The sequence below is a fragment of the Camellia sinensis genome, chromosome 14, assembly GCF_055761805.1.
Source record: "Camellia sinensis isolate YWXY chromosome 14, ASM5576180v1, whole genome shotgun sequence".
In the NCBI taxonomy this organism is placed as follows: domain Eukaryota; kingdom Viridiplantae; phylum Streptophyta; class Magnoliopsida; order Ericales; family Theaceae; genus Camellia; species Camellia sinensis.
In genome coordinates, this window is record NC_138974.1 from 7,639,037 (window position 1) to 7,659,720 (window position 20,684).

Below are 20,684 nucleotides of genomic sequence, written 5' to 3' on the forward strand. Positions count from 1 at the left end.
AGTGAAATGATTATGGGCTTGATGTGATATTTTGTCTTATTAGCTATTTTAGCCTATTTTGTCTTTTTGTGAATTTTAACCTAAACTAGGCTATTTTTTTTCTTGCCAAACACCCCCTTAAATTCCTATCGTTTCATTAGTTGGAACATAGATTTTTTTTTTTTTTTTAATCAGCAAAATGAAAAGGCAATACAAGCAAAATTTACATCAATAAAGTTGGAACATAGAGTTGACCATTGAACTGCTGAAGTATGACAAAGACAAACGAAAATTAACAAACTCCCATCTTTACTGGTGATGAGATTATTTTTTGTTCTTAATTCCATAGATCAATTGTTTAATACAATTCTTGCATGACATTTTTCTAAAAGAAACGGAGGGAAGAAAAACAAAAAAACAAAACAAAACAAAAATGCTAGAAAAAAAAGAAAGCACTCGAAAATTCCAAACAAATAATATATTCTTTTGTAAGTTGTGCTCCCATGATTTCAAATGACCAAATTAATTAACCCTCCTACAGTTAGACCTTATCTCCCCATTATTTCCTGTCAGTGGACTTATATTTCCCATATTGATCATGGATTGAGCAAAGCTAGTGAAGAAGTCGCTTTGGCTGTTTCCAAAGCGGTTAACAATGGCAACGGTATCAGCGCCACTGGTGGAGAACAACTCTTGATCAGACTGGAGAAGCCCCTGTTTGTTCTGGAGGTTAGTGAAATAGTTGTTGTCAAAGCCATTAGCAGTAGTGTGATCAAGGTTGACTAAGGTCACATTAGTATTGACGCCTGCAGGAGTGCTGGGATCTGGGCATGTCTGCTGAAGTGTTTGCGCGTAGGTTGGGTCCATGGTTGGGTCTACATTTCCACTAATGTTGTTATAGTTGTAAAGGCGTGGGGTCACAGTCAAGCATCCAGCCCGTCCGAATGTATGAGCACCTGCAAATGAAACGAAACAATTGTTGTTAGTTTTACATATGACGTGGTGTAAAAGAAAGCGCTTTTCCTCTTCATTTTTCTTATTCTTAATGAAGAAGGAATGAAATTAATGACTTGTTGAGCTCATAAATTTCATACCAAGACAAGTAGTAATTGTAATCAAAGAAAGAAATGTTAAATTAAATGTCTAATCCTTACCAGATAAAGCAACTAGATCGGTAGAGTCGAGTCCAACAGCACTGAACTTGGCTTTAAGGGCACTAAGGTCTTCATTAAAAAGTGGGAGGCCACTAGTGCCAGCTTTATTTGCTGTCCTGCTATCTCTTCTTCCTAGTTGAACTTCCCATGATGGACCTTTTGACTACAATAAATTATTTGCATTAATTTATATATTGCTATGACTAATTGACAATATATATATATAAGGTTTTATTAATCCCAACTTAATTCCCTTATGTAAGATTCAAGTAATTGAAGCTATTGAGCCGTATAGTAGTTTGGGGAGAAAATGATACATATAGTCTAATACGCTATGTATTGGCTGATATTTGAAACTCAATTGACAATTACATTGGTTCTGCAAACACAGCCTTTTGTAAATTTAACTTGACAATATTAATGTATATTGAAATTAATTTACTTACCAAAACAACTGAAATTTCAGCTGCAATGGCCAAAATATCAGCACAGGAGACAACACTTGGGCAAACATTCTCCAATGCAGTCTTGATGTCATCAACAACAGTAAATCCATTAAGTGCCCTATTAATATTTGCATCTTTCTCACTCTCTATTCCATCTGCATTGTCTAGCAAAAGGGACCCATCGCAGCCCTACATGCATGCACGCAAAGACAGTTAGTTAGTTATACATGAATTGGCATATATCAGTTATATAAATTTGAGCTTCTTATGACCATAACAAAAAAGATGTTTGTAACACAAAGACAAATACATAGTACAGGAAGAGAGGGTATTATTACATTGACAAAGCAATCGTGGAAATGAAGTCGAGTGAGAAAGGCAGCATTTCGGATATTAGTTTGCTGAGCCTGCTCCAGGACACCGCGTACTATGCTCGAGACATTTGGGCATGTGTTATCATAAAACGTGGGACTCAATTGAGCATTTGATCCTCCACACACAGCAGCAGCAACCAAGAAGAGTGCTGCAGCTATAAATTGAAATGAAGCCATGAGATGAGAGAATTTCAGGATTTTCTTTCTTTTCTTTTCTTTTCTTTTTTTTTTGCCTTAAGGAAATTAAAGCTTGGGTTGGGTTTGTTTAATGGGGAGACTCCTTATATAGATATCTCGTAAGATAGACAATTTCAGCTCCAGACAGCAGGCTATAGCTATAGAAAATTCTTCCCTTTTACTTTTCTTTGGAATTGAAAAGCAGCATGGCTGACTTTTTCTTTCCCTTTTGTTTGTTGGATAGAGGGAGAGAGAAAGTTCGCGTACTATGATTTTCTTCTTTTTTTTAAAAAAAAATATATAAAATAAAAAAAATTATAAAATTATAAAGCTGATTATATGTGAACGTGCAAGAAATTGATGGAGTCAAATTTGGATGCTCAGTCAAAGTCCTACGTGCCCTGAATAAAGTAGGTTCTTTCTAGGCTCTTTATGTTGACTTTAAACCTATCATATCCATAAGATATCCTCTCCGTTGCTGTATGCTTCTCTTTATTCAGATCAGAAAGTCTAAGAAGGCTAGACTCTGAGTCTTAAATTTATGTAAAAAATAATAATATAGGATGAAAATTGAAAGCGTGTATTATGAAATTTATGTATAAAATAAATGTGAATTATATATTAATTTTTTTGCATAATTTTTAAATTTATAGTATTACTGTATTGACATCTTAGAAAATTGCTGATCTATAACTTAACTTTCGCCTAAGAAATCAAAACCTTAACTTACAAAGTAATGACTTATTTAATTATTAAGAAAGCTAAAAATTTATATCAAATAACACAATTTAACTTAGTTTTAATTATGGAAAAATTTCATCTTACTCTTTGTGGTTTGAGACCGGAGAACTTTACGCCACCTATGGTCCAAATATAGTTAGAAAGTCCTTACGTGGTTTTGGGCTAAAATGCAACTGTTAACTTTGTTAACTATAGATGTGAAATTACTATAATATTCTCAAACTTTTTTTTTTGTGATTATTTTATTTCTCTTTTCTATCTCGTATACATAATTTATAATTTTTAACACTAATTCAATTAAATCACAATTAACCATAATTTTTTAATTTTTTATTGTAATTTTTAATTTTTAATCTATTTTTAATTTAAATATATTTTAATCACAATTAATCATAAATTCTTAATTATTTATTGTAATTTCTAACTCTTTAATCTACTTATATTTTAAATCCCAATGAATCCCAAATCCTTACTTATTTATTGAAATTCTTAACATCTTAATCTAATTTTAATTTAATTATATTTTGGAATATTTACCAATAAATCTCATCTCACAAACAGTTTTATCAATTGGTCCCAAGATTATTTCTATTGTTCTAATTAGTCCTATTAGTGAGGGAATATCTTTCTGTTTGATCCTATTTGCTTTGTTTGATAACTACTTCCAAACATTTGGTAATTGAAATCTTCTAGTAGAAGACGTTCACATCATTACCTTAGGGTTTTTGGAGCTGTCGCTACAGGGGTGTGAGGGGATTTTGGTTGTGTGCTTGCGTGACGCATTAACGGAGATTCCGAAGTCGGCCGTTACAGGATGTGAGGGGATTTTGGTTGTGTGTTTGCTTGACACATTAACGGAGATTCCGAAGTTGGCCATTACAGGGTGTAAGGGGATTTTGGTTGTGTGCTTGCGTGACGAATTAACTAAAATTTTGAAATCAGCCGTTGGCATTGCCGGAGTTGTAAAGGTAAGGTTTTTTTTGTTTGATTTTCGTGTTAGGGGTAGTCGCTTGATCTATCTGTCTAGTTCAGTTGTATGACATGCCACACAGTTCAATTGTATAACATGCCACATGGGAGGTCATTTATTTGTAGTGGTTGTGTTACATTTGTGCATGTGTGTCACGTAGAATACACCACTCCAAGGCAAAAAGCATAAAAAGCTTTAGTACACTTTCTTATGTTGTGGCACCCAAATCACGCGCTTAGCATGGCACATGATGAGCATTTACCAACAGCAAAATAGAAAAACGTGGCACGTCACCACCATGCACCAAAAAGATATTAAAACAAATAATGCCATGGAACCATGCGCACCCAAATTAACAAACACAGCTGTTATGCGCTGAAGAAGCCCAACTAGTGGTATTTATGTCTTTTCACAATGGAAAGGACCAAATGGATCAGAAGAAACTTTTTGGGACCAAATGGAACACAATTTCAACATTTAGGACTTATTAGTAACTTTCCCTTATATTTAAGATCAATCGTAAATTATTATTTATTTATACTTTAATTTAATTATATTTTAAATCAATCCTTATATTTTATATTTTAAATCAATCTTTAATTATAATTTAATGTAATTTAATTTTAATTAATATCTTAATCTAATTTTAAGTTTGAAGAGGATGGGCATAAAATTTTCCACTTATTGTGTCAATTTCACTTTTATTTTATTTTTTAAAAAATCAAGTCTATTCTAAAAGTGGTGTGCGTGTGAAATACACTCTCCAATAATTTAAATAAATAATAAAATTAAAAACAACACATTAGTCCAAACTCACGGTGACATGGTTCAAGGTGATTCTGAGTTGCAATGTTTGAACCCACAAAGTGTAATAATTTTGACAAATTTATTTATTTATTTCACCATCATTTGTCACTACAGGAAAAATGGCCTACTGAAACGTTTTTTTTTTTTATGGCGTTTTGGAAAATGCCATTATAGATGAATGAAAGACAACGTTTTCAAGACGTTGTCTTTGAGCTCTATTGAACGGCGTCGTATTGGGTGTATATATTGACACCGTCCATACTCCGTTTCTCACTTTCTCTGTGTCTCTTCCATAGCTCAGTCTTTCTCTCTCTCTCTCTCTCTTTCTTCCAAAGCCCTCGATTGATATTCATTGAACCAGATCAAAGACACATACACAATCTCTCTCGCTCGCTCGATTGCAGATTTGGCATTGTATATTCGTTGAACTCTCGATCTCTGTTGCTCTTCATCGGTCTGTCGTTGGAGAGCTTTGATCAGTCTCTTCATCAAACTCGAACTCGAACTCGATCTGTTCTTCATCAAATCGCGGATCCAAAATCGATATCATTCTTGAACCAGATCGATCTATGTTGCTCTTATCTTAGGTACATTTTTCATTCTCTTAATCGGTGTTCGAGTTTGAACCAGATTGATCTCTATTGCTCTACTTTCTCATTGTCAAATCTGCTAATTAACTCTCTAATTTTTTCATTCTTAGATTAGATCAGATCAGATCGTTGAATCTGATCTATCAAATCTGCTGGTAGTTTTGTTTGTTTTTCATTACTTTGTTTGTTTTTCAAATCAATTAACTCTCTAATTTGCAAGACTATTTGGGATTAGATAGCTCATACTATAGATGGTCTCATGATCTCAGAATGACAATGTATGCGAGTATTTTTATGTTTGCAATTGATTATGTGTTTGGCAAGTGTGCTTGGTCTATATTTTTTGTGCTTATAATTTTCATTAGCATCTTTATTAGAGAATCTTCTTCTTTGATGGATTAGCATGGAACATTGTTCATTAAAGTTTGGGTTATTTTCGTGTTTAGTGAAATTTTTTTGATGATATCGTAACTTATTGTATAGCTAAAAAAAGGAATTATATGTGAAGCTAAATTCTTGATGATATCTATCAGCATTCGTACGTTCGTTCTTTTAAAATATTCAATAATGTAATTTGTAATGTGGTTGGTGACAGGGTCTGTGTACTGGGTCTATGATTTTGCTTACAAGTGGGGGAAGAAGCTCACATGTTTTAGTCTTTAGTGAAGATCTTTTCTTTATATATCTTCTTCCACCCATTATATTCAATGCCAGGTAAATTCTGTTCCTTTCAAACTTTGCTCTTTACTGAGATCTTTGTAATAGCTTATATACCTATAACCTGATTATAGATTATTTAGTGGGCTTCTCATTATGTTTGTAAGTTGTACCTAGTTAGAAGTGTGTTTCTACTTCTCATTGATTTAAATTTCTCACTCACATTGCCTCTTTCGTCATTTATAGTTGTTATGTTTACCATTACACTGGCTTAAAAGAGTTTCATTTTTTATTTTTTTGGTGTTTTATTACATCTTATCCAGTAATATTATGTTTTTTAGATCATAATTAATTTACATCTTATCCATTAGATATGTTGAGTAGTTGTGTCAGACAACTCATATATGTGGTGAACTGTAAGAGTGTTACACTTGTATGAATCCACTACTGATAAAATTCTACCTAGGATACCTGGACTACCATAAAATGATAATGAAAAACTGGTATGTTTATGTATCCAGGATTAAATTGCAGTAATATCTTATGATATTGACTGAGATTTAAGGCATCACAAAACTAAATTGCGAATAATTGTCAGATCACCAAAGGAAGTGTCAATAGATCAATTTTTTTTCAAGGAAAGATAGAGGACACTGATTTTAAAACTACTCTAACACAAGCCCTGCATTAGGTACAAGAACATGACTCTAAATATCTGAAATCTGTCTCTTGTCTATGTGTGCACTCGTGCGTGTGGTGTGTTGTCATTCTATAGCATTTATTTTTAGCTTACCAATTACCATTTACCTTCCCTTGGTCTCTTTTATCTATAAACAAACAACATTTAGTGTTGTCCTCCCTAGTCCCTAGTCCCTACTTTTCAAAACATACCATGCCATCTCTCTGAAGACTAATCATATGTTTAGTAAATGTCATCAAAATAAAAATTGAGGTTTATCTTCATCCCTAAAATTTTCTTCCTTTGCCTATAAAAATAGCTTTGACCTATATGCTATTACTCTTTTTTTCACATGCTTTTGATTGTGCTCATTAGGTCTGGAAATTTCAATCACCTTTTGATATAGCCCTGTTAGAAACCAAATTGTTTAAAGATGAACACACATGTCAATTGAATATCAGTGCTTGTTTCATGGTCCTCTGCATTTCATTCATCTGTAACACTGATTGTAACTTCTGTTTTCTGCAATCAGGTAGCAGCCTTGGCTTATTTACTTTCGGAATTTAGTCGGAATCTCATGATGTTCTTGGAGTTGTGGATGATACCAATATACTCTATTTTATAAAAGCGAATGGTGTAGAGATAACCAGAATCACAAAAAAAACATTTAAAAGTGTCTTTACCAATAATGGGCTTGATAGTGCACAATAGCTCTGATATGAACAAATCTTGCTTGTAAGTTTTCATATAACTGTCAACAGACCCTGCATAAAAATATGTTGCGTTAAGAGTTTTTGTTTATGAATACTTATTTTCATATCTCAGTTTAATTAATTCTTAAACAGCTCCTTTTTGAGTGGATAAAATTCTTTTACAAGTGTAGCTTTGATGTTCTTACATCAGATGGTTCTCTTCATGAAGTTGAGATCAGTCAGGATCCAAGTGCGTCTGTTTCTCTGCACACACATCAAATAACAACTCAACTTTAAAGGAGTTCCCGGAGAATGCCTTCTGCTTGAATTACCATCCGAAAACTTCTTTGCTTGCAATAGTTGGTGGTGCTGTTAGTGGTAACATTGGTACCCTTTTTCACTTTATTCATTTTTGTTTTCTTTCTCTAGCATGACTTTACAACAATCTTCTTTTTTGGAAGTCTTGAACTTGGATGAACCACTATCTTACTGAAATCATATCCTGTATAGATGCAATTACTAGTTCAGAACCAGAAAATAAATGGTCCCACCAACAATTTCTATTTAGTAACATCACAAAATGATTAGATATCTTCTGATCATTGATTTTTTTTTTCTTTTAAATAGGTAAATTACTTCCAGAAAGTGCGTCAATATCAGTTCAGTCATTAGGTTGTCCTCAATATCAGTGCTAGGGTCCGAAGTTCTATGCATATGAATTGGATGCAAACTATTAGATCTGTGTTTCAGGTCTTGGGCTCAATTCCTAAATGTTCAACTTTTTTTTTTCTTCATTTCAGTGGAAATTTTTCTTTAGATATTCAATCTGGTATAGAAAACATGAAGAGGAGGATGGTCACATATTATTAGAAAGCTAAGGCCTATTTTTTTAAATACACAATGATTGTTTCGTCAAAAAAAGATATCTCTATAAAGCTATTAACCAGTTGTTCAATTTTTTTCCCAGGAACCTATAGCCTTTCTCTTTGGCGTCGAACCAAGAACCTAGGCTTGGAGCCAAGGTTTTCTACGCAATTTGAAGGTTTATATTCCAAACCAAAAGGTTATGTAGGTCGATTGACATATCCCAAGGTGATAATCTCACCATAGGGTAAGTTTGTTGCCACTCTTGATTTGAGAGGATGCTTGGTCATTTTTAAGCTGGATAATGAACGGTCTTCTCTTTCAAATCTTTCTTGTGGAGAGACATTTGACTCACAAGTGGCTAGTAATATGTCAACTAGGGGGAGGGAATCATTTAGTGGATTTTACTTGGTGGTCTGATTATATCTTTGTTCTTGTAAAAAGAAATGGCATTGCTACCACGATTGACATTCTTAGTGGTGTTAAACTACTGGAGAAAGATCCTTTATACTCTATGCCCATCTTGGAAAGAGTACAACAGTTCCCAGGGAACTTGTTTCTTTTAGAAAGTACATCATCTAAGGAGAACCATGATTCATCCAATAAGAAGGCAGCAACTAACTTGCAACATGTGGATCTGGTCACTAAAGATGAGTATAATCAATTTGACTTTGCTAAACTGCACTGGAGCTTGATATCGTTCTCAAAAAGGTCTGTTTCTGAAATGTATGACATATTAATTAGTGATCAAGAGTATCAGGCCGCTCTAGAGTTTGCTAATCGTCATAGATTGGATAAAGATGAAGTGCTAAAGTCACAGTGGTTGTGCTCTGCCCGAGGAATAAATGAAATAAAAATGTTTCTTTCAGTTATCAAGGATCAAGCTTTTGTGCTTTCCGAATGTGTGGATGGAGTTGGACCAACAGAAGATGGAGTGAGGGCTTCAATTGCACACGGTCTCCACCTCACAAACCAGTATAGATTCTCTGAAACCGAAGTTGACGAAAATAGCCAAATTTGGGAATTTCGTTTGGCAAGACTTAAATTGTTGCAATTCAGAGACAAGCTGGAGACATTTCTTGGGATAAATATGGGCAGGTAATACTTAATAGCTCTATCAAGAATTTATTTTTGTCTTGTGCAAAGGTAGCATAATCACCTACTTTCAACCTCTACTCTATTTATATATTTCAGTTTAGGGTTCCATGGAGCCACGTGGTTTCTTGATGTTACAGTAATCAAAAGTTTTGATATGACTATCCACTTATATGTAAAAAATTATGTTTGCAAGTTTATTTATTATTGTTTTTGCTCCTTTTAAGTGGTCTAACTTTTAGAACAAAGTGAATTCCCATGTGTATGCCTGCATGCAATTATCTATTGTGTTGTACTGCATATATTGTTGCACACGATGATCTTTGAATTTGCTAGCCAGGTTCTCTCCATATGTTCTTGACATGGATAAGAAGCAATATTTTGTTTGACATGTAATTGCATGGCTTTTTTAATGTACAGGGTTGGCACCTTTAAGGTACTTTTGTAATTAAAAAAATCAATGTGTGTGTGTGTGAAAACACTATTTTTTTTAATATTCTGCTTTTGATTTAATGAATAATATGGTCCTGGTCTCTGTCAAATAGTTGAATTGGTGCTGAATTCTGTCTATGATGTCTCTCAATAATAGTTGAAAATAGATCAATCTTCATCCAATTCTGTCCCTGAACATTAAAAAGTCCCAGGGTGCAACAAGGGCATCCTATGTCGAGGTTTCCTGTCCTGCCATTGCTACCTAAGGCGTAGGCATTCTAAAATGGCAATAACTTTAGTTACCAGAGGAATTTGTTTTATTTTTTTAATTATGAACCTATTGACTAGCTTGGAAAAGTGTACTGCATCAGTTATTTCCATCTCCAATTTCATCCTTTCAAGCTTAATCTACAATTTGAATCGGAAGTTGACCAGCAAGAGCTTGTGTCTGAGCAGTTCCTTTTAATCTTTGTGTAGTTGGAGGTATGGGCCAAGGAAAGAGAAGTTGCTGGATTGAGGGCTAGCTTGGATACATTGATGTCTGAGGTTTGGGCCAAGGAAGGAAGCTGAAGAATCTTTGAGAAAGAAGTGGAAAAAGATTGAAGAATTTGATGGCTGTAGATCTGAACTTAAGTCCATATATAATGCATTGTACAATCATGGTCTTGACTAACTAATGATATCACTGTTGCAGTGGATTTGGCTTGTTTTTTTTGATGTTTGCCTACTAGATTTTGTATTGATAGTTTAATTGAAGAAGTGCCAAGAGGCACATGATCACTAGCTTTATACATTGCTTAAGCACAAATTTCACTGGTTGGTCACTGCAGATGACTAGAAAAAAGGCAAAGAAATGGAAAATTCGGGTTCCTAGGTGCTTATAAATCTAGCAATTTGGTTGCATAGAGCAAACATAAAACATGAGATCCCAAATTGTGAAGCCAGTTTAGCAGCAGCAGCACAGAGAAATATCAGGGGGCCCACAAAAAAAAATGTGGCGTTTTTGGAAAAATGCCACTAAAATGACGCCATTGTACACATTAATTTCCAGCAGCAGGAGGGAAAATAATATTATAAAAAAAAGGTGAAAAACGCCACTAAATGACGTCATTGTGACATCACACATTAATTTGGGACGGAAGGTGGGACGGATGTTAAAGATTTTACAGCATTTTAAAAAACGCCATCTAATATTTTTAGCGACATTTTTTAAACGTTGGAAAGCTGTTGCGGCGGCCGTATCCATGACGAAAATATTAAACGTCGCTATAAGATATTATGGCGTTTTTCAGGCTTTTCGCAGCGTTTTAAAAACGCCGCTAAAAAACGAATTTCTTGTAGTGTGTTAAGCTGATTTGTCTCATGACCACAATAATAAGACAACGTCAATTTTGAATTAATCAACTTATAATTGCATTAATGGAGCAATTTTGCCAAAGGGTTTTTGGAGCTGGGAAATTTTATTTACTCATTATTATTTATCTTAATACACACTATTATTTAATTGTTTGCTCAATTCATACTACACACAAATTGAAACTTTGGATTTTATCTGAATACACGCCTCCAATTTTTGAAAAATACCAAATTACCCTCTTCTTCTCCAGCCAACCCTAACCCTAATCACTGGCACCCTTCCCATCCTGGTTGCAATAGTCCCTTCCTCGTTGCCTCTACTTAGCCCCTTCAGTCACCAACACTTGCCCCTTGCTGCCCCACCACCATCATAGTCCCTACCACCACTGCATCACTACTATTGCAACCCCCATCGCTGTGACTCCCACCTTTCGCTACCCCATTGCCCCCCTTCCAACACCACTTCCATTTCCTTATTCAACACATCTCTCTCATTTTCTCTCTAGATTGCCCGTGGCTAGTCGCCGATTGGGGATAAGTTGTGATGGTAGTGAGTCGCTAGGGTTTGCAAGCATGATGATGGAGCTCATAGAGTGGTCGGTCGTTGGTAATGGTTGCTATAGCGACGAGGTTGAGATGGCGATGAAGGAGTGATGAGGCTGGAAAGGCAACAACGGCAGTGGTGGAGTTACTGAGTTTGGAAAATGGTGGCAGAGCCACGACAATAGCTGAAGAAGAAAGATGTGGCTCATTAACGACTAGTGCAAGTAGTGGTGGTTGGTGTGTAGGGATTAGATTTAGGGTTTTTTCCTAAAATGATGTGAATTGAGAGTAAGAATGGTGTGTAAATAAAATTACCCTTTGGAGCTGTGTAACAAAACCTTCCATAGTTCAACAGTTAAACTGCTAGATATTGTTCTAATGGTATTCTTACAAAATGTTTGATTTAAAGTTGTATTCATATGTTTGGTTGTAACTTCAAAACTTATATTCTAGTGGTTGAGGGGAGGGGTTTGGCGCTATTGGTGATAGTGGTAATGTGGTGTCAATGATTAAATTTTGCTTTGAAAAACATTTTTCACCTTTCAAACCATCCAAATAAGTTTGTTTTTCGTTGACTATGAAAAAAAAATTTATGTTGACTTTCATTTTTTTGTCATACCAAATGTTAGAAAATGCAAAAAAATAAAAAATAAAAATGCTGCCCAAACGAACGGAACATAATTATATCTAAACCTTGTGCTGAATTTGGAACAAAGTTTAACAATTATAAAATATAGTACAATATTTAGTTATCCTTTGAAGAGCTTAAATTGAGCTTCATGCTATTTTTTAACAGTAATATGTTTTTGGACTGGACTCCCCTTCAATCTATGATCTAGATTGAAGAGTTGTCTAGGCAAATGGGGTCTATCACAATCTTGCTTCGATAATTTAGGATTTTTCGTGTATATCATCTACAAAAAAAGGTCGATATCGTAATCTATTCAATTTATTGCATTTTTCACTAAAAAAAAAATCGTAGTTTATTTTCAAAAACACACTTGTTATCCTTTTTTTTTTATAGAAATAAATGTGATAAATTGAATAGAATACTATTATCGAATCAACCTAATTTTTGTGTGTGGATTATATACATACAGAGTCCGACAAAATACATGTTTTGAATCATTGAAACAAAACTTGTAGTGTACTTTATAGGTTTGAACAACACCCTCTAGATCATAATTTGAACTGGAGAGAAGTCACGTCCTATCTCTTTTACCATATCATTAAAGAATCATCAAATTCAAAATCAACACAAACCAGAGTTGTACCAAGATGGTGTTTGATAACTAAATTTATCACTTCAAAATGAATATACTAAGTGAATTAAATTTATTTGAAAATCGAGATTATACGATTAAAATTTTAAGCGACTCTTAAAATGTAAAAGTTAATAAAATTTGAAGTAGTCGAAGACTTGCTTACGTTAACAAAATTTATGAGCATTGTACGAGCACAGAATAACCTTCTCAGATAATCCTGTTGACCAAGTTTGCACTCCTCCAAATGTCGTTGCTTTGCTACCTGAAAACACAAACGTGAGCTAACCGGCGGGTGTGTGCCAGAAACCCTTCCGATGCCTAAGTCAGCAAGTAGACAATAGACAATAAGCTCTATGTATTTGAGAATAAAAATTGCAATACCTGTGCATAGATGCTGTTATGAGCTTTTATAGATTCCGCCAGGCACATTCCTAGCAGGACTCTAACTCTCCTTATCGGAGCCCTCCTAGGAATCACTTTCCCACGGGATAATGCCTATCCTGATAACACCTTACTCACTACCAACCAAGTGAGATGGTCAAAACCTTGTACCTCGACTTTTGTGGCAGCAAACTGAGCTACTAATTGATGAGGTACCAAGTTGAACCTAGCTCGGCCTTCTTACCGCAGTCACTTCGATCCACTAATGATCTTTCAACCGACTCACTGCTAACTGAATTAAAGCCTAGGTGGCTTAGAATTGGGCTATTTAAACCCCTATCTCAGCCCACTATTCGGTCCAGCCCTAAGACAATTTCGTATAGCTCGGTGGAGAGTGTGTCAAGTATGTAATTCATCTTGGTCCATTTAGGCCGCACAAATTACCCTCTCAATTGCCCCTTAATTCCATCTGCGAAGTGTGATTGGGATTACCCACTTTAAGCCGAACTAAGAATGTTCATTTTGGCCGAGCTTAAACATTAGCTCGGTCCCTCCGATTGTTTGGTTCTCAGAAGTATTCTGGCACTCCATATGATTGACAGCACTGATATCACATAGCATTTTTTTACACATATTACCTCACTACTAGCCTCGTGCAACCAGAACAGCCATCACGCATGACTCGCAAATAATTTTGAATGATGGTGCCCTTTCATCCTCCACATATGCCATTAATACACTTCCATTGTTTGTTTACTGCTCATCTATATTTGCACTCTGAGCATCCTACCTCCCACTGTCTATGCTTGTGCTCCTCTTTGCCTCCTCACGCTTGCTGCCATTGCTAGAACGCCTACTTCTAATTTGGAATCCGATTGCTTGCAACAAATCCGTAAGTTTCCTTCTCCTGTCAGCGTTGTTCATGAATGTTCATCCTGGTCATTATGCCTATATCTTCATATTCAGAAATGAACCTCCAACATATGGGGTAAAACCCACGCAAAACCAGTGAGTTTGATCCAAATTAATCACAATAACCGAACTAAAAACGTGTTTGTGACTCATGACGACCGAGCTATCGCTGGTTAGTCTTCCCCTAAATGGATCCCACCGAACTAGGAACTGCACTAGAGACTGCAACCGAGCTAACACCTTGCCCCTAATATAAACCGATCTAAAACCTTGCCCTTTCTTCTTAGGGCCGAGCTAAAACCTTGCCTCTTCTTTAGCCGAACTACATGTTGCACACACTCTCTTGGCCAAACAAACTACAAATTAATTTGCATTGTTGCCTTAACCCGGTCACCACCTGGCCATAACACATTCTATGTTCTTTATTGTGCAGAGTTGACTAGGTTATTTAGGCACACCATTCACTTGCCCCTTGGTGGCGCCACTCAACCGAGCACAGTTTTGATCATACCACCGCCGAGCTACAGGGCCGAACAAAATTTTCTTTTTCAACCTAATTTAAGGCCATGGGCAAATACTGATTTATGGTGAGCTCGCCACGTGCCATGGCCGAATTATGCAAGGACTACAACATTCCAGATGACGTCCACCTCTCCCTAGTCGAGCTAGACACCATTCCTTGGGGCAAGCCAGGATTCGTTCCCTTCTTCGTGCTGTCCATTGTAGAGGATGGACTTCGGTTCCAGTCCAACCCCTCATCTGGAGTTCCTTTGACAGACCAGACTCTGCCCCACCCAAGTATCGACCAACATTTATAGGGTTATAAATGGAATCCCTGAGCTAAATCATCGTCTTAGCCTCAACCTTGGATTAGCTGAGCTTTTTCACCAATACTCGCTCAGTCAAAATAATGACGATTAGGTTCACTACCTCAGAATTAAAAAGAACCGAGAGAAAATCGTTAAATGCACACCAGACAAAGATCTAAAGGACAACGATTTTCTATGGGTCTCTAGCAACTTTGAAGACTAGGAGGCCCAAATTCCAGGATACAATATCAATAGCTCGATTCTTCTAAGAACTTGTACCGTTACTTAGCCGTGCTAACACACTACAAGAATTTACACATTTGCCGACCACTTTTGCCGACCAAAAAATTTTGGTCACCAAAAAATGACATTTGCCGACCAAATATTAATTAGTCGCGAATGATCAATATTTTTGGTGACCAAATAGGAGTTGGTCGCAGAAGGTCACATTTTGGCGACCAAAAATGAGTTAGTCGCAGAAATTGGTATGCTTTTGGCGACCAACTACAAATTTGGTCGCGGAATGTCATATTTTGCCGACCAAAAATAAATTAGTCGCGAAATGTGTATTTTTAACAACAAATATTTTAGTCGCCGTTGATTAAGATTTGGCGACTATAGAAGTTTGTCGGCGAAGGTACCTTTTCTGCGACTAATCTGGTATTTTGGTCGCCAAAAGTTTGGGAGGCAAATTTGAAAGTCTGTCCAGGCGAGAATTGAATTTTTTTTGCGACAAAAAAATTTGGTTGCCATTTTAAAAACGACGTCGTTTTGTACCAAAAAAAAAATTTTTAAAAAGAAAAAAAAGAAAAAAAAGCCCTAATCTCTTCTGTATCTAGCCCGCTCTCTGTGTCTATGTTGGTCTGCCCTCTCAGATTGCTTGCCCAAAACTTGGCGTCTCGAACGATTTCGAAACAGAGAAACAAAAAGACGACGACACAACTTCGATACCCTTCTTGATTGCTGTTCATCTCTCCCAGATTCAAACAAACCCATCTCCAAAATGCCCATTTCTCAATAGTGTAGACAATTTTCTTGGTTTTCTTGCCCATTTCATTCTTGCATGCATTGACTGAGTTTCAGTGATTTTTTTGTCATATTTTGGCATGGCATACTTTTGTTTTTGGTTGGTTTGGTGACTTCTCATGTGCTTCATATAGTTGTAGCGCAAATCATGGTTCACTAGCTTATTTTGCATGATGTTTTGGCAGCCTTTCCTAGCATATTTTGGGCATGCCTTGAACTGATTTTGTGCATGTTTTAGACTGCCTTAGCTCTGTTTTTGAGTCTCATGGTCGAATGATGTTTGTTTTGCATGCCTGCAGTTCAATATCCATGCTTAACTTTGAATTTTGAGGTCCATCGCATGCATATACTGAGGTGTTTTCATATTTTGGGGCCATTGCGCATCATATTTCAGAGCTTATATGCATGTCGTATTCCTACGATTTCCACTCTTTAAGTGCATTAGAGAGTCGGGCTTGTTTGCCTCATTTACTAACCATTGCATGGGCTTCATTTGAATGCATTCCGAGCCATCATTTTAGACCAATTTCCCACTGTCTTGGACCTGCCTAGGGTCTGTTTGGGGTCAGTTTTGCCATTTGTACATTGCTTTGTGTACCTCTAGTGTAACGCACTTCACTAGTTTCGGTATTCGGGCCATTTAGCATGCATCGTGTGAAGTATTTGCATGTTTTGGGGCCATTGTGTATCATATTTCAGAGCTGGATCATGTGCCATTCTATGCCATTCTATGCCATATTTCATCCTTAATGAAGAGGGTTTTATCTAAATGCAGAGCTGGTTGTTCTGAAATCCCCAAGGGTCGCCTAATCTCATCGGGCATTCAGGGTTTGATGCCCTCATACTTTCCTTTCGAGCCCTGCGATGAGTATTACAGTTCCAAACGCCTTTGCTATTCTGATTTCTTTGGCGACAATGGTTTCTCTTCTCTCTTTGGATCCACCAATGTTCCTCTCTCTCGTAGACAGAGACGCTTCAATCGAGCTGTCCATTCCAGTAATCATCATGTCATATATTTGTGTCAGACATTGGTGTTTATTGTGTGTCACTGACTAGGCATAATCTTTTGCATTTTCCAAATCAAATTGCTAATTTTTTCCATATGGAAATGGGGTATTTGGGGTTATTTCGAATCATGAATTGTTGTGGAGCTTGGTTTTGTTGTAATTCGTTTTTCTATCTTTTTTGTATTTTGCCTCAATTGAAGCGCAAATACTTTGTTATTATTGTGAATTGCGATGCTTTTTTGATAATGGAAATGTGGGTATGTTAAAAGTTTGATAACTTCTCGAACGGTTTTTTTTGATAATGGAAATGTGGGAATGTTAAAAGTTTTTTTGGGCAAGCAATCTGAGAGGGTAGACCAACAAGCCCAAGTTTTGGATTCAATTTTAGAAGGTAACTTCTCTTCCATTTTTGACTTGGAAAAGTTGTAAATCTTCCTCCTGTATTCATGTTTAGGAGGTTCAATTCACTAAAATTTATTGCATAATGTGATCAGATGCTTCAGACAACGATACAAATTCTGGTTCTGGGATTCTTTTTGAAGACAAAATTTGTGTCAAACGCTGGCACTGTCATTGGGGTTCTACTGTGGTTGATTACATAGCCCCAGTCTTTAGACTGATTTTGGAGGAGAATTACTTATCATCGTCAATGCAACCCTTAGAAGATACAAAAAAGAACAGGTCATTGTTGTGGATGCAGAGAAAGAGTCTTGATCAGCGCCTTGGCAAATTTTTGAGGTTGGTCTTTTCTTCAATACGATGCATATTGGATTGATCTCTCCTGCTATTTTACTGTTCTCCATTTTAATATCTACACAAAATTGTACATTATGTGTCACATTTATCAAAGGTAATCAGTAGCTAGTGACAGTTTGTCTTATTGACAGCAATTTGAAGGCAACCAAATCATAACAAGGTCTTTACTGTCATGTAATACTAGTTGTGTGGTTCTTTTTCCAAAATAATATATTAGCTGGTAATTTCACAATTTTATGCCTTCATGACTCAGGGATTTAGAAGACTCGTGGTTTGGTCCAATTGTACAATTCTTGCTTTTGGGGGAGTGGTCTAGTTGTGAGCACCAGGAGTCACAAAAGAAACTCATGCATAATCTGAAAGTTAAATGTAAAGTGGACGCACATGAGAGCCTGATTAAAGTTATTATAGGAGGTGCTAAGCATATATGTGAAAGAGAAGAAAGCATTTTGCAGCTAATTCTGAACAAAGGGTGTTTCATAGATGGAGTGGGATATTGTAATCAAGAGAGGTGGGGAACATATGTTGATACAAGTGATGGAGTTGAAAGTTTGTCCAAGAAGGCCTTAAAACTAATACTTGAAGCAGCCCGTGAAGTTGAAGAGAAAGAGTGTCTAAACAGAGAACCAGTAATACTGGTGTTAGATTTTGATGTGCAGGTAGGTCTCAAGTTTCTCATTCTTTATCTTGTCAATTTTTTCCTTTTTATTTCTATTCCAGATTTAGATTATCCAATGATGTGTAATATTTATGCTGTTTTGGATGGTCTTGGTATTGAATTTACTCGTTCAGTTGGAAGCATTTTGAACTAGGTGATCGAGTTGTTACTTATCATTGTTTTCCGTAATGAAAGTATTATTGATTGTAAATTATAACTATTGTAATAAATTTATGAATACGTGAAAGCTGTGGGACTTGAACTACTTCTTTCCATGCAGTCCCTTCTGTTTTATTTATTTTTGTACTCTTGGAAATGCTTCAATTTATTAATGACATCAATTTATTAATCAACCAAACGGTCAATTTGGCACTCGTCATCAGGTGAGGAAAGAAAAATATCACTTAATCAAATTCAAACAAACATATTGGAGTTAGTTGTTTTGTTTTAAATTTGTTTCCTATGCTTACATGTATTGTTGTATCTTAAAAGGGAGGCAAAGATCATGCGAGTGCTAGGTACATATACACTCGGCTTTCTCCTATCACACGGTTCATGTTCCCCAAGGATGATGATATACTTCTTGATTACTTGAATGAAGATGGGCAATCTATTGAACCTGTCTGGTAAGTTTTTTTATCAGTGGCAAATAAACATATTATGATGAAGGTTTTGCAGATGTCTAAATTTTTTTATTTTTCGTTCAGGTACATGCCTGTCATACCATTGGTTCTTGTCAATGGAAGTGAAGATGTTTGGTACTGTGGTGCATTTTTATCAGTGCAGATGTTTGGTACTATGGTTTGACAATATGTGTAATTTTTTTAAAATGTGTGGTTTGACATTATGTGCAATTTTTTATCTCTAGATATGATCCACATGAGAACCAATGGCACCAAATTTCTAGGCCTTCCTTTTGTGTTTATCCACCCTAGCACCACTCCAAGAGAAGGAGAGCCTCTACATCCTTAGGATGAACCCAGCTAACCTAAACCAAATCAATAACCAAAGATCACAGATCATGAGCTACTTCACAATGAATAAAAAGATGGCTAATGGACTTCTTATCTTTCTTGCACAAACAACACCAATTTATGTGGACTTGTATACTCTTCCTTAAATTACCAATGGTGAGGATCTACCCATGAGTTGCCATCCACACAAAAAATGCTTACTTTAGTGGGGGAACTTTCGATCCCCAAACACCCTCTACAGGAAATTCCTAGCATATTATCCACCAACATCCCATAATAAGACTTCATTTCAAACTTCCTAGACTTGTCTCCCAACCATCTCATCCCATTCTTCTCACCCCCTATGCCATGCAAAACATACAAGCAGCCCAGAAACTCCGCAAACTCTCCTATTTCTAGTCATGAAGCTGCTTGTGAAAAGCAATGTCTCAAAAGATCTGCTGCCCTTCTACATTTAAATAATCTGCAACCAGTGCACTCCTATCGATTGCTATACGAGCTAGAGAAGGGAAAGCCACCTCAAGCCTTTCCTCACCACACCAAAGGTGGCTCCAAATCGCACCTAGTCACCCTTACTGACCTCAAGCCTCTCTTGACGATGAGGTGATGGCACTATTGGTGGCATGAATCATGGTTGTAAATTTGTAGTCCTATGGAAAATTGCAACTAAGTCTTTAATGATTGTTAGCAACTTAATGTGTATCACTAAGAATCTGAGTATTACTACCTCCAGGGCTTGCGACAAGAAATCTTTTTTTGGAGGGTTTGAGTTTAGTAATTGGGATAGAGTAAATACTTGCCATTGGGTGGCCCATAGGAAATAGATATTATCTTGTAGGTGCTGGAGTTTCTGAAAGAATTAGGCCTTGTTTGGTTTGTTTTTCAGAAATTTTTTTGGAAAAAATTCTCTACAAACAAATTTTCAAGAGTAATCAAACCAAACAAATTTTTTTAAAAAAAATCTCAAAATTTTGTTTGGTTACTTACTTTCCAAAATCATTCTCCCTCATATACATCAAATCAATCACTTTTTTTAAAACTCTCCCCTCAAAACAATTTTCCAAAACCATTTCTGAAAAAAAGTAAACCAAACAAATTTTCGTACTTTTTATTTCAAAAACTACTCTACAAACACAAACCAAACACGCCCTTAGTGTTTCATGGTTCAGCAAGTTCTTAGGAAGAGTGCACATACTTAGATTCTCATTCACATTAAATTGATTCCTTTTCCTGAGCTGTATATTTCTTGTCTATCTTGCTGGTCACTATGGTCTATCACTTCTAGAGTTACTTGAGCTGGTCAAATTCTACATGTACATGCTTTGGATAAGGAGAAAGTG

General features: G+C 36.1%; 1 protein-coding gene and 1 long non-coding RNA gene across 2 annotated transcripts; one reads left to right on the plus strand and one right to left on the minus strand.

Annotated features, from left to right (window-relative positions):
• Nucleotides 1–271: 271 nt before the first annotated feature.
• Nucleotides 272–2,255, minus strand: LOC114277322 (lignin-forming anionic peroxidase). The gene is made up of 4 exons (XM_028219217.2): nucleotides 1,918–2,255; nucleotides 1,580–1,768; nucleotides 1,134–1,296; nucleotides 272–935 (listed from the first exon to the last, which is right to left on the minus strand). The coding sequence occupies exons 1-4, from the start codon at nucleotides 2,128–2,130 to the stop codon at nucleotides 502–504; spliced, it is 999 nt and encodes a 332-aa protein (XP_028075018.2). The 5' UTR covers nucleotides 2,131–2,255; the 3' UTR covers nucleotides 272–501.
• Nucleotides 2,256–18,719: 16,464 nt separating this feature from the next.
• Nucleotides 18,720–19,121, plus strand: LOC145807947 (uncharacterized). Its single transcript, XR_014351378.1, has 3 exons — nucleotides 18,720–18,753; nucleotides 18,863–18,996; nucleotides 19,078–19,121. It is a non-coding gene; the product is annotated as an uncharacterized LOC145807947 (long non-coding RNA).
• The last annotated feature ends 1,563 nt before the right edge of the window (nucleotides 19,122–20,684 follow it).